We start from the raw sequence: 16,192 nt of genomic DNA on the forward strand, positions 1-16,192 counted from the left end.
TATATATTTACACGTTGTGTCTTGTTTAACTAACAAACTAATGTTAGCAATACTTTCTATGTATATTTTTCCACGTTGTGTCTTGTTTAACTAATAAACTAATATGTTAACAATACTTTATTTATATAGTTACACGTTGTGTCTTGTTAAACAGTAACCAACTAATGTTAGCAAAATTTTCTATATATGGTGTCTACGTTGTGTCTTGTTTAACTAATAAACTAATGTTAGCAATACTTTCTAAATATATTTACATGTTGTGTCTTGTTTAGCTAACAAACTAATGTTAGCAATACTTTCTACATATATTTACACGTTGTTTCTTGTTTAACTAACAAACTAATGTTAGCAATACTTTCTATATATATTTACACGTTGTTTCTTGTTTAACTAACAAACTAATGTTAACAACACTTTCTATATATATTTACACGTTATGTCTTGTTTAACTAACAAACTAATGTTAACAACACTTTCTATATATATTTACATGTTGTGTCTTGTTTAACTAACAAACTAATGTTAGCAATACTTTCTATATATATTTACACGTTGTGTCTTGTTTAACTAACAAACTAATGTTAACAATACTTTCTATATATATTTACATGTTGTGTCTTGTTTAACTAACAAACTAATGTTAGCAATACTTTCTATATATATTTACACGTTGTTTCTTGTTTAACTAACAAACTAATGTTAACAACACTTTCTATATATATTTACACGTTGTGTCTTGCTTAACTAACAAACTAATGTTAGCAATACTTTCTATATATATTTCCACGTTGTGTCTTGTTTAACTAGCAAATTAATGTTAGCAAAATTTTCTATATATGACTTCCACGTTGTGTCTTGTTTAATTAATAAACTAATATGTTAACAATACTTTATTTATATAGTTCCACGGTGTGTCTTGTTAAACTGAAACAAACTAATATGTTAACAATCCTTTCTATATGTAGTTCCACGTTGTGTCTTGTTTAATTAATAAACTAATATGTTAACAATCATTTCTATATGTAGTTCCACGTTGTGTCTTGTTTAATTAATAAACTAATATGTTAACAATACTTTATTTATATAGTTACACGTTGTGTCTTGTTAAACTGTAACCAACTAATGTTAGCAGTACTTTCTACATGTACTTTCCACGTTGTGTCTGACTTACCAAGAAAAGAGAAAGTCACCACAGTAGCTAAATAAATCCATGCTATAACCTGGGAGTGGGCGCGCAGCAACAGATTATCTTCGCTTCCAGAAGAACATGGGGAATGTGACTTTAAACATGTGTAGTAACTGAAATAGAACACATTTTGATAATAACTTACATATTGCACATTGGATTTCTTCAGTAGACTAAATGAAAGAAGTGAAATAATACACTATTGTAACTGAAATGATATAAAAATAATTTAAATAATAGAAGAGTAATTGCATGTTTATTTTTTATTCACAAAATAATGTTAACTTTCCTGAGAAGAATATTTGCTTATTCGATTTTATAAAGATTGAATAGCAGCAGAACAAACAAACATAAGCCTAGATTAGTCTTAATATTTATTTAGTGTAGGGTTGAAAGCTCTGAGTGGATTGATCAGTGTTAACAGTTTTCTCAGTGTGTTAATTTGAATATGTGTGGGAGAGTGGAAATAATATTAATTAGGTCCTGATTAAAAAACAAAATTCCGTGGTCTTCACATTCTAACTAAATCTTTGTGAACATAGACTTATTATTATAATTCAGAATACACATTTTGGAGAAACCCTGGGATAAGTTAGGCCTCGTAGATTATAACTAAACACTTTACTTGGAGGTATTAATCTCTGAGTAGTTAGTTTTACATTACGAGTATTTTTAAAATTAATACTGTTTATATTATATAATCTAAGTTCTCGGAATTTTCTTTCACAATTAAGGCCCAGTTGTCTTTTTTTCTAATTTCTTGTGGATATTTTGTCTTGTTTGTAGTTGTTCTGGATATACATTGTTTAACTACAACCAGTTTACTTTTTATATTATGCAATTTTATATTGAATAACTATTGGAACCAGGCTCACGTTTGTTGCCTCCGCTACCGAAGGTAGACGGAGGTTATGCTTTCTCCGTGTGTGTGTGTGTGTGTGTTTGTCAGCAAGATTTCTCGAAAATGGCTAAATGGATTTGGACGAAAGTTTATATACATTTGAACTATGACCCAACTTAGAAGTTATCTGTGTTTGGAGGGTCAAGGTCAAAGTTCAAAGTTACGAAAATCCAAAAATCCCTATCTGTTAACATGGGACCGATTTTTCACACTATTTTTGCTCTAACGAGTGCCCTTCTAGTTTGCCCTGCCCTATTGCTATAGTGTTGAGTTCATGTGTTAGATAGTAAATGAATATACCTATTCGTAATTGTTAAGACACTAAATTACGAATTGAAAAATTAGTTCTAGGAATTATCTTATATTTTATTATGGTAGAAGTATTATTCTTCCTTGTAAAAATTAGTAATTAAATATAATAGAAATTAATTCCTTAACAAATAATACCAAAATAGCTGTAGGATGCTGGCGAACAGTCGTCTCCGTGGGTTTCAACTCTGAAAGATTATGACGCTAAAGATGAGGTTTCTATACTCTTGGTGGGCAAAGCACAAATAGCCCATTGTGTAGCTTTGCCCTTAACAACAAACAAACAAACCTCCCTGTGATCAGTAGTTCAAATTAGGGAAGGCGTCACACCTGGACTGTGCATTGACATATGTGCTGCGATAGGTGGATGAAAGAGAACCTGTGCTTTAGCCAGTGCTAAATCTTCCACTAGCTTGTAACCACAAACATAACATAGCCATTAAAAAGAATGATATTGTTAATAAACTCAACATAAGCCTTCAGTTTTAATGCGAGTAAAATATATTCATAAAACTTATTCTGCAGTTAATTACATTTTTAACATAACAGTGTCGCAGACTAATTGGCACATAACAATATAGCACAAACAAGCGACTTTTCTGAAAACACTAAAATTCCAGATTCGACCCCAGAGGTGATAAAAACGCGGTAGGCACATTATTTTTATTTGCGCTAAAACAAACAACGACGTACAGTATCTAAGATATGGCTATGCCAAAATTAATATCTGAAACAAGGCAGTGTTAGGATAAACTAGAAGGACAAAACAGTTCTGAGCTATAATTTTTAAATCAACAAAAATTATTCCTCTTAGGAAACATATATGATGAGATATCGCAATCAGTCTGATTATAATTATTAACACCTCATTCTTAAGTGATATAATTTGAGCTTCCGGTACGAATAGTGTATAGTAACATTTTAACTATATTTCGTTTGTTATATTCCACTACTGAGAAAGTACAGAAGGTTAAGTACGTTATATTAGAACAATTTTGGAGCCTAGAGACATCGATACAGTCCATAACTATATATCAAATCTATCTGATTACCGTGCATCTTAAAAATAGTCTCATAGCACAGTTTAAATTGCAAAAGGCTCGAACATAAGACTTTCATCTCCAAAGCACACCACCTCTCCCTGCATTGTTTCCATAATCTATCTTGTGTACGAAGACGGTGGTTCCCAACATCCATTTTCACAGAAATCCTTAAGTTCTGCGTCCGGCGACTGGTACAATACGTCATCGTTTGTAATAGCGTGAATACCCATTTGATTCTCCAGCTGCTTGTAGTATGCAATGGTTGAACGGGAGGTATAACTAGAAGACATATCTTGGTAAACACATACCCTGTTAGCCTCGATTGGTATTATTTGTAGTAAAAAAAGATCCAGAACGTTGGTCTGATAATAAGAAGTATTCATCTTGACCTTTACACCCACTCTGCTATTTCCCAGCTTGACCCTGGTTGAATTTCCAGTAACAGTCATGAATCCCTTCGAAAAACTTCACGACATGTTGTCTACAACTATTGGAACGTTTTCGCACGTTAAGCAATGTAAAATGGCATAAGATTTGATACATAGATACACATATGCTTTTCGAATATGACCATGTATTGTCATTTTTATCCTTTTCTAGATGAATTGTTTTCTATCATATATTGTATACTATCTGGAGTACCCGTCCCCTGGACGGAAGTTATGTAAATTCATGATTAATTAAAGGTCATCTTAGGACATGAAAAGTTGCTTCTCTTATACGTAATTGTAAAAAAACTCCCATAAAAACTGTAATAACCAAAATGTGAAACCGCAAATTTTCTTGTATCTCCACATAGATCCAACAGACCTTCACGCAAAATTTGGTGAAGATCCATTAAGAAGGGGCGAAGTAGTGGCAATAAAACACAAAATCGCCAATAAAAACCGCAAAACATAAAATGCAGAACTGAAAATTGAACCTAATGAACCTCCATACCAGTTTTGGTGAAGATTCAGCCACACCTTACGAAGTAGTTACATGGACATACAACAGACAACAGACAGTACTATAATATTTAAATAGATTCTGCCTGGGACATGTGGGTGACTTTTGCCACTGATCGTTGTGTTCTTGTATATCATCACCTGTTTCAGGACGCCGCACTTTTGTTATCAGTTGGAGTACAACTTTTTGCAGGGCTCTGTTTGGATGTTCCTGTGCCCCAATTTATTCCATAATTCTTTGTTTTTCCATAGCATTAAGTATAAGAATTATCCCCACCTTGGAAATTTCAAATCCTCGATCTGAAAACATTTTTATGATGTATGTATCCACTTGAGAGGTATTATGATTTTAAAATGTCTTGTTAGACGACCAGGGGGCGTTCAGAAATTTTTGTTTCTCTTAATCTCGCTCTCAGAATTATGAGTTATTATAAGGTGAAATTGGAAAATTAACTAAAGTGAATAAAACTTTAAGTGACGAAGTTGAGTTTAAACGATGCGGTGTGAATGTTGATAAGCGTGTGTCGCACGGATTTGTACAAAGCATGACTAACTGAGAGCCTCATGACGACCGGAAAAGCTGTGAATACTAAAAGCAGGAAGTTCAAGACAAGAAAAGCGTAAGGATAGGTGTGACAGTTATATAATAAAAAGATTGACTTGGCTGACCAAGGCTGTGATAAAAGCAGCCAGTTCTTGGTTGAAAAACTAGCATGACTAATGGTTTTAACTAACAGTTAAGATTAAATCAGAAAGGTTGCAGAAATTAAGGTTTAACTACAAAATACTAATAAAATAAGATTAAACTGACATGGTATTAAGATTAACGCGGAACGACACCTTTTCAGGGTTTGGATCAAAAGATCCAAAAAACAAGAATGAAACTTCGCTGTGAGTGGAAACGGGAGAACCCCTAGAAAACCCAGTTTCACGGCCAGGGCGCCGAATAAAATACCTTGACCGTGCTCGGAAGAAGCTGAAATGGAAGAAATACAAAGGTTATCAAAACAAAGATTACATAAAACATGAGGAAACTTTAATACAAATTTTAGAACAAAGAAAAAACGGGAATGTCTCTACCAGGCTAAGAAAAATACATCGTGGCTTTCGTCGGAGTCGGATGGTTTATGGATGTGACTAGACTGACAAAACATGCTGATGAAGGGTGACTGTTGCTGGTTGGAGGTTGTATGCAGGAATCTCCAGTAGTAGTTTCCTTGTTCTTCATCAGTTTGGAGTTTTCTTTCTTTCTTGGTTTGAGTCTACTAGCTGGAAGTTATGAGGCTGTCGGTGGACGTTGAAGACGATTCGTGAGGTTTGAGTCTGAATTGTATTTGTGTACGGTGATTGATTCTTGGTTGATGAAGTCTGAGTAAAATTTGTGTACGGTGACTGCTTCTTGGTTGAAGAAGTCTGAGTAAACTTGGTAGTGGTGTTAGCTGTTTCTCGTGGCTGGCTGTGGAGTCTTCACCGTAACTCGGTTTTTGGTTCATCCCACAGCGCCAGTTCTGCTTACCAAAAATGACCCATTGGACGCTCACATCTTACGATCTGAGATTATGGATATTTTATGCCTTCAAGGACTATTATATACCCATTTATAATTAGATGTTTGTATTTATTCTCAACCATAATGTGATGTTTTATCATACCTTTTGCTCTTAAACGGGTATGTTTGATGTAGAAATTACAGTTTCAGTACGATAGCTAAAATGTAACAATATATTAGAAATACACAATACAACAGCTGCTGGAATTAAAACAACCCGTTAAAAATACTAGCGATGAAAAAATATCGAAATCGATAAACTCATCTATATTGCAAATGACATAGTTTGCAAAATCAATAATTTAACATCAGCATGACTGTACTAAAAAAAAACAACTTATTTTCCTACTAATACTTTTCAATTGTACCTGTGGCACAGCGGTATGTCTGTAGACTTACAACGCTAGACACTGGTGGTGGTCAGAGCACAGATAGCCCATTGTGTAGTATTGTGCTTAACTTTAAACAAATAATTTCATCCATTGGTTGAAATTTCAAATAGGTGACATAGCGGTAAATCTGAGGGTTTATAACGCTAAAAACCGGGTTATGATATCCGCGTTGGGCAGAGCAAAGATAGCCTTTATGTGATTAACAACAAACTAGATAGATTTGAAAACAAAAATTATAATGTACGCGAAAATATTTTACAAAAGCACAAAATACTTCAATAATAACATAATATTGTTACATTGTTGTAAAAAGACAGATTATTTTCGACTTCAAGTGCATATTTTCAATATTATTAATAATAATTTAACAATTCGTAAGGAAGAAATGAAAAGGTCATATAATTACAAAAATGCACAAATGCAATAACGAAAGCAAAATATACTTAACTTTTAGATAGAACTAGAGAAACGCTAGTGGAAAAAAATTAACAAATAGATAAAAAAAAGCTCTGTTTCATTTATTTCTTCTAATGATTTAATGAAATACTACAATCTTTTAGATGTTTTAGGGTGAAATTTTCACAAGCGAGTTTATTTCTCGATATATAGAGTATTGAAAATGTCTATTTTGAGTTTTTCCTTCTTACCTTCCTTCTAAGAAAGACACAAATAACCACGTTCCCGGAGCAACCAAAGATCTTACAATAATTTCAGTGCAGTAGTAAGCACTGCGTTTAGGTCCATGATTTGTGTGGTGGGAACGCTTTGCACAGCCGTAAAGTAGCCGCCACGTGGTGTTGTTAATCAGCATTCCTGTTGTTAAAGAGTTAAAGGTAAGAAATTATTTGTTATACTGATTATATTTAGGCTAAGAAGAAACACTTTCAAAATATAGAATGTCTGAAGAATAGAAAAAATACTTACAATATGACTCAGCTAGTAAAAGAATGGTCCCCTTTAAAGTTGTAAGTCAGTGACATGTGCACTACTGCATGGAATTTATATAGGTCAGCAGCTGCGCCAGGACATTGTAAATATAATAATTGCTCTATAAAATTAGAACATGAATAGTGGGAAAATTAAGCAGTTTGAGGTAAAACTCTCCTCATTAGGCCTTACATTTCAACTTCTTATCTCATTAAATTTTATTAACTGTAATAAACTAATTGAGTAGCTTGTTACTTTAAAAAGCTTCATAATTTGCTCTAAATAGCCCTCGTGTTGATATTTTATTTTTTATACTAGTTTGTTTTAAGTATTATTGCAAATTAATATTTCAGGATGGATATTAAAGATGTAATAAGCTTGTGAAAGACATGGAAGTTAAGAATTCTTTGTAGTTCAATTCATCTAGCTTAAATAATTCGTTTCAACTGTCACTTTGCCTTCCTTTTAAGTTAAAACACGATTTCAAGGATGTAAGGAGCTTTCCCAACAGGGTTAAACATTCTTTAGATTGAAAAACTATCATAGGCTTTGCAAAATTCCTATGTAGCTAATTTCACACAGTGATATAAATGTCAATAATTTGGACATATTGCTTACCGGTGTCGGAGTCACATCAAGTGCTACACTTATGGAAGATGTCATTCTCTAGTGAACATTAGTGCAACTTTTCTGTTTGGTATTAATTGTGGTGAGCACATTGAGCTAGTTGTGGGCAGTGCCCTAATCGTCTTGACGCCAGAGAAACAGAATGCAAGAAGTCTACTTATAACCTTACAGAACTGAAACGAGGACTCTCACTGTCCTTTCATCCTTAAGTAGTGGGATTTCTTCTGCCCTTGTACTTTCTCAAAACTTGCTAGTCAGTATTATTTCAGGTCATCACCATCCTCCCCTGATAATTTAATCTAGTCATCAAAACAATCATTGTTAGATGAGAATTGGTAGATGAAGGTACTCACACCAACCCTTTGTTACATTCTAAGACTAATGACACAGCTTTAGTTTAGATTTTGTGACTTCATTTCAGAAGTGGTCAGTGCCTGTATTCAAGCCTATAAATACTCTGAGTGTATTAAAATAATTTCTCTTAAACTCATTCATTATGTGCGTTTGCTCCTAAAGATGTCTGCTCTCTGTTACTTGTGATAACAATGTTACCGAACAAATTACATAAAATTGTTCAGAGTTTCAAAGATCACGACCCAGAATTAAAGAATGCTGTAAACAGAGCTAGTCTTTCAATCTATAATAACATACACCAGCAGGTTTTCTAAAATCAACTGGGTAAAATATTAGTGTGTGTTGGATCTTGCTTCGTCCCTTGCTTTTCAAGACTGTCTTTGCTGATACTTTTAGTTGGAATTTAGTTCAAACTACTCACATCCTCTTTAATTTCCCTAGTAGCTTTACTAAGAAGTCTTCTCATTGAATCCTGACTGCAATAGGCTGATTGCTTTCTATTCCTTTCCCTGCAGTTGTTTAACTAGAAAACTACTAGCTTTCTTATGTTATAGTCAAGTGTTACATTTAAACTCAAGAATAGGAAAGTTTGATGTATTTGTGTTCTACCCTTACCAAAAACAGTTACATTTCCACACAATCACCATACTTGCTTGGGACCTAAAAACATAGCTTGGCCTCATAAAGATGGTTTCACTACTAAAAAGAAATGTGAAGCGTTTTAGCCAAGAGGGTTGGTACCTATTCAAATTCTTCTTCTACTCTACCGTCTCCTGAGAAACTGTGTGAGGATCCTTTATACTTGATCAGTACCCTTTTTAGCGTGGCTAAACATGACATTGCTCTTCCTTAAAGTGGGGCTTCTATCACTTATGTTATTTTATTCTACCCAAACAATCTCTCCTTAACTGGGCCTTAGATGGCTTGGTTGTTAGGACGTTCAATATGTGGGTAGCAGGTTCCAATTCACATCATTGAGCATGGTCGTCCTTGTAGGCGTTATAAACTAATGATCAATCCCACTTTTTGTTGGAAAAAGAGTAGCCCAAGAGTTGGCGTTGGACGGTGTTGACTAACTGCCTTCCATCACTAATAAAGTTGGGATGGCTAGTCCAGATAGCCCTCGTTTAGCTTTGCGCGAAATTCCAAACAAAATTATAACAAACTTTCCCTAATGCTTTCCTCTTGAGCATGTTCAAGGGCAGTTAGATTTCTGACTACTGTCCATCTTTTTTGAAACATGTTAATATCATTTCTATTCCAAAGTCTTATTACCTTCCTACATCTCGTCCTATAATCTCTTTGTTATCCTGGAGCTTATTGGGGGTGCTGTTTTTTTGTTTTTTTTTTCTATGATGCTATCCTTTTACCACTTTTATCCAATCAAAGTTAAGTTATTGCTGCATTTTCTTATAGCACTACCAGTTCTCTCTTACATCAATTTAACTATATCCAAACTGCTACTCAACATATCTGTCTGGGCACTATAAAGAACTACTATCTTGATATTTTACTTTTTCAGCCCCTCTCTACCTTCATCATAATATCTTCCTCGGTATTTTGTCTTGTCTCTCACGCACTAGACATCTACCTCACGTTCTCTTTTTTTTTCCTGGCCAAGGCTCATCTTGGAATTTATAATTTGGGCCAGAGTCCTCTCTCTGTTTGCTTAATATGCATAGCATTTTACTTAATTGTTTGAAGACCCCGTGCATATAATTCAACTGCTTAAACTCCCTCCCTAGTTGTTCTTTAATATATCTGTCGATTTTTCATTGAATAAACTCTTTTAATGGACTCCACACCTTAAGATCGTGTCAGGATTGATTTGCTTTTGTTCTTTATTACAATTATCTCAGTTATTTTCCCTTCAACTGAGTGTACACTAATGCAGCATCAGGGTTCTTTGGAATCCTAAACAAATGTGCTAATCATCTTATCATAAAGGTTTTGATAAAAATGTCCATTGCTATGCTTCTTTCCTATATTTCTTTGATTTACTCATATCTCACTCAATCTTGACCCTCGAGCTGTTTCTCATTCATTATTTGGTGTTGCATTTATCAATAGCTTATTTAAAGCAACAAACACATAATGTTCATGTCAGTAAGTGGCATAAGTTGTGTCTTGCTGTCATAAATATATATACGATTTGGAAACATTGGGATCTGTTTTGTTTTATTTTTCATCTCATTCATTTGAACAACATAAAAAGTTAGGCAAACCTCATATAATTCATTACTGCTCACAGGTCCGAAACCATACATTTACAACTTTATTATATAAAATCACTATCTTCACATAAAGTCGTTTAATAATGATGAATTTTAACAGATCCACATGGGCTACCTTCCGATTTCAGCATAGGCAATAATTGGAAACATTCACTGTATATGAAATCCTTTTTAACTAACTTTACTTTCCTTTAGTATAGTTACCTAATAATGGCTTACTTTAATTTTATAAAACGTACAGAACGTTAACGAACCTCAAGTTTTGGAAATGTTGAACCACGTATTCTATTAACTTGTTTAGAGAATACATGATTCAACATTTCCGAAACTTGAGCAATTTATTTGTATATTATACTGATTAATATTTTTAGATCATTCTAAATATGGTAAAAATTTGAACCTTTCGAACTAAAACCTTTTCTAAAATGTGTAATTACCTATGTCTTATAATAAATAAACTAATTTTGTTCACCAAAATTATCTCCTTTTCAGATACATCACATATTTTTTATCTTGTTATCAGTCAAAATTGTTCATGAACTATTTAGCAAGTATTGGTTGAGTAAATAAAAATAAGTTGTTGTTTCGTTATTTGTAGTCATAAGTGTACATAGAAGATAAGATATGTTATATGAGATTTATCGTTTCTTATCTTCACAATTTCGTAAGCCTATATCGCTCATCATTGAAAACCCATAAATTTATAAGGTATTTTCATTCCCTGATACCCGTTTTACGAAAATCTTATTCACATGATTTTCGGGTAAATGTGTTTCGAGAACTTGATTTCAGATTACTATCTAAACTTTTCTAATAACGTGTCCTACATAATTCAGTTGTTTTCCTATTCCTGAAGCTAAACGTGATCTAGTGGTTAGTGTGTCAGACTGTGAGTTTTCTGGATCCATGGTTTGCGTCCCGTTGTCGTAAAATCGCACTCCACACTTTGGGTGCGTTACAGGAGTGACAGTGAAATTCCATTTTCCGATTAAGGCAGCCCAAAAGTGGCGAAGGGTGATATTGACTAGTTGGCTTTACCTCTATTCTATTACTCCTAAATTAGGACGGGCAGTACAAATAGCTCTCGTATAGCTTTGTACGAACACCTGAAGCAAGCAGACAAACAAAACCCAATGGGTAACGAATTCTATATATATTTATTTGGGCTTCGAACCACAATTGTTCTGAACAAGAAACCAGTTTTAATTTTTCAATTGAATTTGCACTTGCTAATGTTTGTTTTATTTATTGATCTTATTTTCTCAAGTTTAGTTTGTAAAACGCTCAAGGGCTTCAAACTTGTGAAAACTTTTCCAAATGATAGTTTTTTTTAGATTTGATACCATGATTCCGCATGGTATATTTGTAGCTTGTGGAATTTTATGTTTTCTATAGTTAAGATATATTATATATTATACCCCAAAGTTGTCACCTAAAATATCATCTACTTTTTCTATTAGTATTTTGTCCATTGTTGCGAGATGTCAAAGTATATAAACGATTACCCTTTGATATTCGGTAAGTGCAAACAAATAATTGTTGCTAGCTTTCTTGCTGAAAAGTTTTTATTGTTGCTTTCATTTTCTTTATTTTTAGGGTACGCGTGGTAAATATCAAATGTCTAATTGTTGATTTCGAAAACTCGAGCAAAGCTATGTACATAAGGGCTATCTGCTCTAACACTCCATAGTTTAAAACTGATAAACTACAGGGAAGACAGCTAAATCAAAGTTCTTTACTCCTAAATATCTTCTCTTATCTGACCGAAGGAACGGTCTTGGTCGTTACTTTTAAAAATACACCCATGGTCCCAAAGCGTGAACTGTGTTTTACGACAACGTAATGTGAACTGTGAATCGTCAAATTCACACTCCGAGCATGCTAATTACTTGGTTGTCAAAGATCAACCCAAATTCAAGCAGAACTCTGCATTACATATTAAAAGTAAATCTGTACAATATGTTTTAGAAGTAATACTATTTATATTTGTTTTCACTTTTTCAGAAACGGAACAGAAAAAGTACGAAAATATGCTAAAATAAACCGATTATTAATGAATACTTGTCATAAATAAACCGATTATTAATAAATACTTGTCATAAAGCAATAATAAATTATTGAAACTATTCGGTCAATTAAGTTTAAAAGAAATAAAGTGATGGCTTAATTGACTGAATTAATTTGGGAAAATTTCTTATATTTTAACTTTAGGCATATTAATTACAATCAAAACTTATTTTTATGTAACCTTAAATGCAATACTTATATAAACTTTAATAGTCAAATATCAGATTCTTTCACACTGAAACCTTTTTGACAACATTAAAGTCAATGCGAAATAAATGTGATCTATAGCTCGAATTTCTCTAAACAAAATTCACAATCAAAACGGACCAGTAAGTTTACTATAAGCGGGTCACTTACAAGGTTCGTCGTTCTACGTATATATTAAACTGGAGAAAACAACCAAAATGCTCCCAGTATTAAACTTACCGATAATAAATAAAATCACAGCAGGACCACAGATAAAGCTTGAGCCATACAAAAAAGCATCTGGCTGACTACAGGGACATTTGAAGGCCACATATTTAAAGATGGTTTCCCCCACCACTGTTATCATTACGACTGTTCCGTTCACAAACGACACTTGGTATTTCTTGATATTGTTTCCAATACTATTAAAGACGGAACTACTCAGTGCTGCATTAATCATCGTGGAACGAAAATCGGCATATCCTAAAGTTAAATAAAAATTACTAATTTGCAGCTTAAAATTATAATATACATTTATAACGTAACATTTTTAGGTATAACTAAATTTATCGGATCTATAACTCTTTTCTATATAAAGAAATGCAATATAGTCTTTGATAGACATTTTGTATCATTCTTTAATATTTGAAATATTGGGTTTTACAAAACTAAAATTAAAATAAACCATTGGAGAAGGCTTAAAATCATGCTCTAAAAATAGAGTTGTGGTATTGATTACCTTTAAACCATAAAATCTAAAATAAGGGTCTGTGTTAGACATGGAAATCTATTTGTTTGTTAAATGTTGTTAGGCTAATGGGTCTTTTTTACATAACCACGTTAGTGGTAATGCTGAAATACAAAGAGCATCGTAGTGTTATATTTAAAACTTGAAGACAACCAATAACGCTATCTCAGAAGACATACATGTAAGATGCAGATTTGAGTCTGTGTAATATTTGGCATATCTCTGTATGTTTGTTGAAAAACCAATTATCTATCGATGTATATTTAGCATATCTCTGTATATTTGTTGAAAAACCAATTATCTATCGATGTGTTTGTTGAAAAACCAATTATCTATTGATGTATATGAGTTGACCAATTATCTATTGATGTATATTTTGGCATATCTCTGTATGTTTGTTGAAAAACCAATTATCTATCGATGTGTTTGTTGAAAAACCAATTATCTATTGATGTATATGAGTTGACCAATTATTTATCGATCTATATTTGGCATATCTCTGTATGTTTGTTGAAAAACCAATTATCTATCTATGTATATGAGTTAAATTATTTCTATCGTAGTCATTCACGTAAGCCTTGCTAAATTTGATTAAATTAATTGTAGCGACACGTCAACTGCACAAGATATAGCAATATCAAATTCAGTAATTCCATTAATTCCGCTAGAATGCAAGTTTTTAATATGAATGTTTGTCCAATATATTCCGAGAGAGAAGTTCATATAAATGCAAAAACAAAAAGTAGGTAGATAACGTAATGAAAATTGTTATTTGAGAGAAAATAAAATAGCAAGGATATATTATTGTGATCTGGTTCGTGTAAGATACTCTTACGAAAGATCAAGAATATAACTTACCTTTTAATTCGAATATAAAAACAGATTAGATTATAATAAATGGCAAAGTCGTGAGTAGCTTTTCTGAGATCCTTGGAACAAGAGTTACGCTCGAAAACTGCACCTACATCTAATGTACTGACACAAATAAAACTGAATTTGAAGTTAACAACGTAGACTTTGAACCTTTTAATATGTAACTGATATCCACTAAGAAACTCAGAAAAGTCATTGTTTATTTTTGTTATCAAAAATAGACTATTCTCTATGTCTTCGATATCAAAATTACTGACGTTTGTTATGGTCCATATATACATATTTATCCACTGCTAAATAAATACATGTAAACTAGCATTGATATATATATATATATATTTCTTTTGCACACACAGTTTGATGAAACAATATTAGAATTAACGATATCTTTAAATATTTATTTAAATGTAGCACTTTTTTTCTAATACTACAAACCGAAAACTGCCCTATTCAAGAATTTATAGTAATAAAATAAGAATATGATGTAACACAATTTGGTTGTGACTTGATTATTGTCTTTGTTGTATTTTCAACATAAAACGATGTTGTGATAACGTACATACGTGTTTCAGATATGATTTGTTAACATAACATATAACAACTCTTTGTTTCCATGTTAAACTCGAAGCAATGGAAACTATTTGGCTTAATATTTAAGAAACGTTACACTTAGCTATAATTGGACCATTGGATATTTTAGTTTTGTCTGCTACAAGTGATTAACCAGAAGGCTATTCATTTAATACTAGAACTTGTCAGCTAGACTAGACATACACCAACCAACAGATTACGTAAAATCCTATTTTAAAAATCAGTGCGATAGTTTGAATGGTTTAAAACGTGCCTTGCTAGTGACAGTTAATAGGTTAACCCTTTAGCTCAATTACCACAGAAAAACTGGTGCCCAACGAGGGGCCATCCTGAAAATAGCCTTTATTTGTGAGAGACGAAAAATCTGATTATTTCAGCTACTTTTAGAGCTTTACTAACAATATTTGATAGGCTAATCATTTAGCTCAGTGGTAGAACATGTTCTGGCACGCGAAAGATCTCGGGTTCAACACTGCTCTTATTGTAGATTACATGGTTACAGAGGTTGAAATTTTATGTAACTTGGTTCTTTTTATTTTGTAGATACCTCGGCTTTATATGGCTGGTCTCTTTATTATATTCTGGCTGTGTTTTATTCAGACATAATAAAAAGAAAACTCTTTTTCTGAAAACATTTTTTATTTCAAGCACCAAATAAAATCAAATACGTACGTAACTCAGTGAACGGGTATAAGTACGAATCTGCGAGTTACGAACAAGAGTATACAGGATCGACAGACTAGAAGAACGAATCAATGAACACTTCAGAAGTGTAAACCCTATACAAGTATCAAAACAGACAGTCCAAAATCATTATCTGAGCATAGAATGAAAGAGATTTACATACTTTTGAAACAACCACGATAAAACTAAGAAAATCAGAGATCAAGACTCGGGAAAAAGCTTCCTTTTTTGCTAGAACTATAGATGATCGTGAGTTGAACTTTGAAATTTATCTTCTGCTGTAATGATCTTCATAACAAACGTTATGCATTTATCATCAAACCAAATATTTTATTTTCTGTTTTTGCTGTATCTAGTGTATTTGTGTTACTTGCATCACCTTCACTTCCAAAAGAAGTAATTTATCCAGTAAGATCATTCTAAGGATATCTTACTCTGTGGAAACTTAAGCCCAATGAAAACACAATCTGATATTTCATACAAATGTACAAATTAAAATAATGTTTCTATTGTTTTCTTACTGAATATGTTAGGAGTAATTATCATGAACCACGATAGTGGTTCATAATAGGGT

The 16,192-nt window shown here is 32.8% G+C and overlaps 1 protein-coding gene across 1 annotated transcript in view; it reads right to left on the reverse strand.

Annotated features, from left to right (window-relative positions):
• LOC106457840 (calcium homeostasis modulator protein-like) overlaps positions 1-14,590 on the reverse strand; it is a 19,813-nt gene extending 5,223 nt beyond the window's left edge. The window contains exons 1-4 of the mRNA XM_022383884.1: positions 14,329-14,590; positions 12,963-13,205; positions 6,975-7,140; positions 1,172-1,299 (exon numbers count right to left, since the gene is read on the reverse strand). Of these exons, the coding sequence (XP_022239592.1) occupies positions 1,172-1,299; positions 6,975-7,140; positions 12,963-13,182 (514 nt within the window). The 5' untranslated portion in view covers positions 13,183-13,205; positions 14,329-14,590. The remainder of the gene's footprint in view (positions 1-1,171; positions 1,300-6,974; positions 7,141-12,962; positions 13,206-14,328) is intronic.
• Between the last annotated feature and the right edge of the window lie 1,602 nt (positions 14,591-16,192).

Source organism: Limulus polyphemus, unplaced genomic scaffold, assembly GCF_000517525.1.
Source record: "Limulus polyphemus unplaced genomic scaffold, Limulus_polyphemus-2.1.2 Scaffold380, whole genome shotgun sequence".
Lineage (NCBI taxonomy): Eukaryota > Metazoa > Arthropoda > Merostomata > Xiphosura > Limulidae > Limulus > Limulus polyphemus.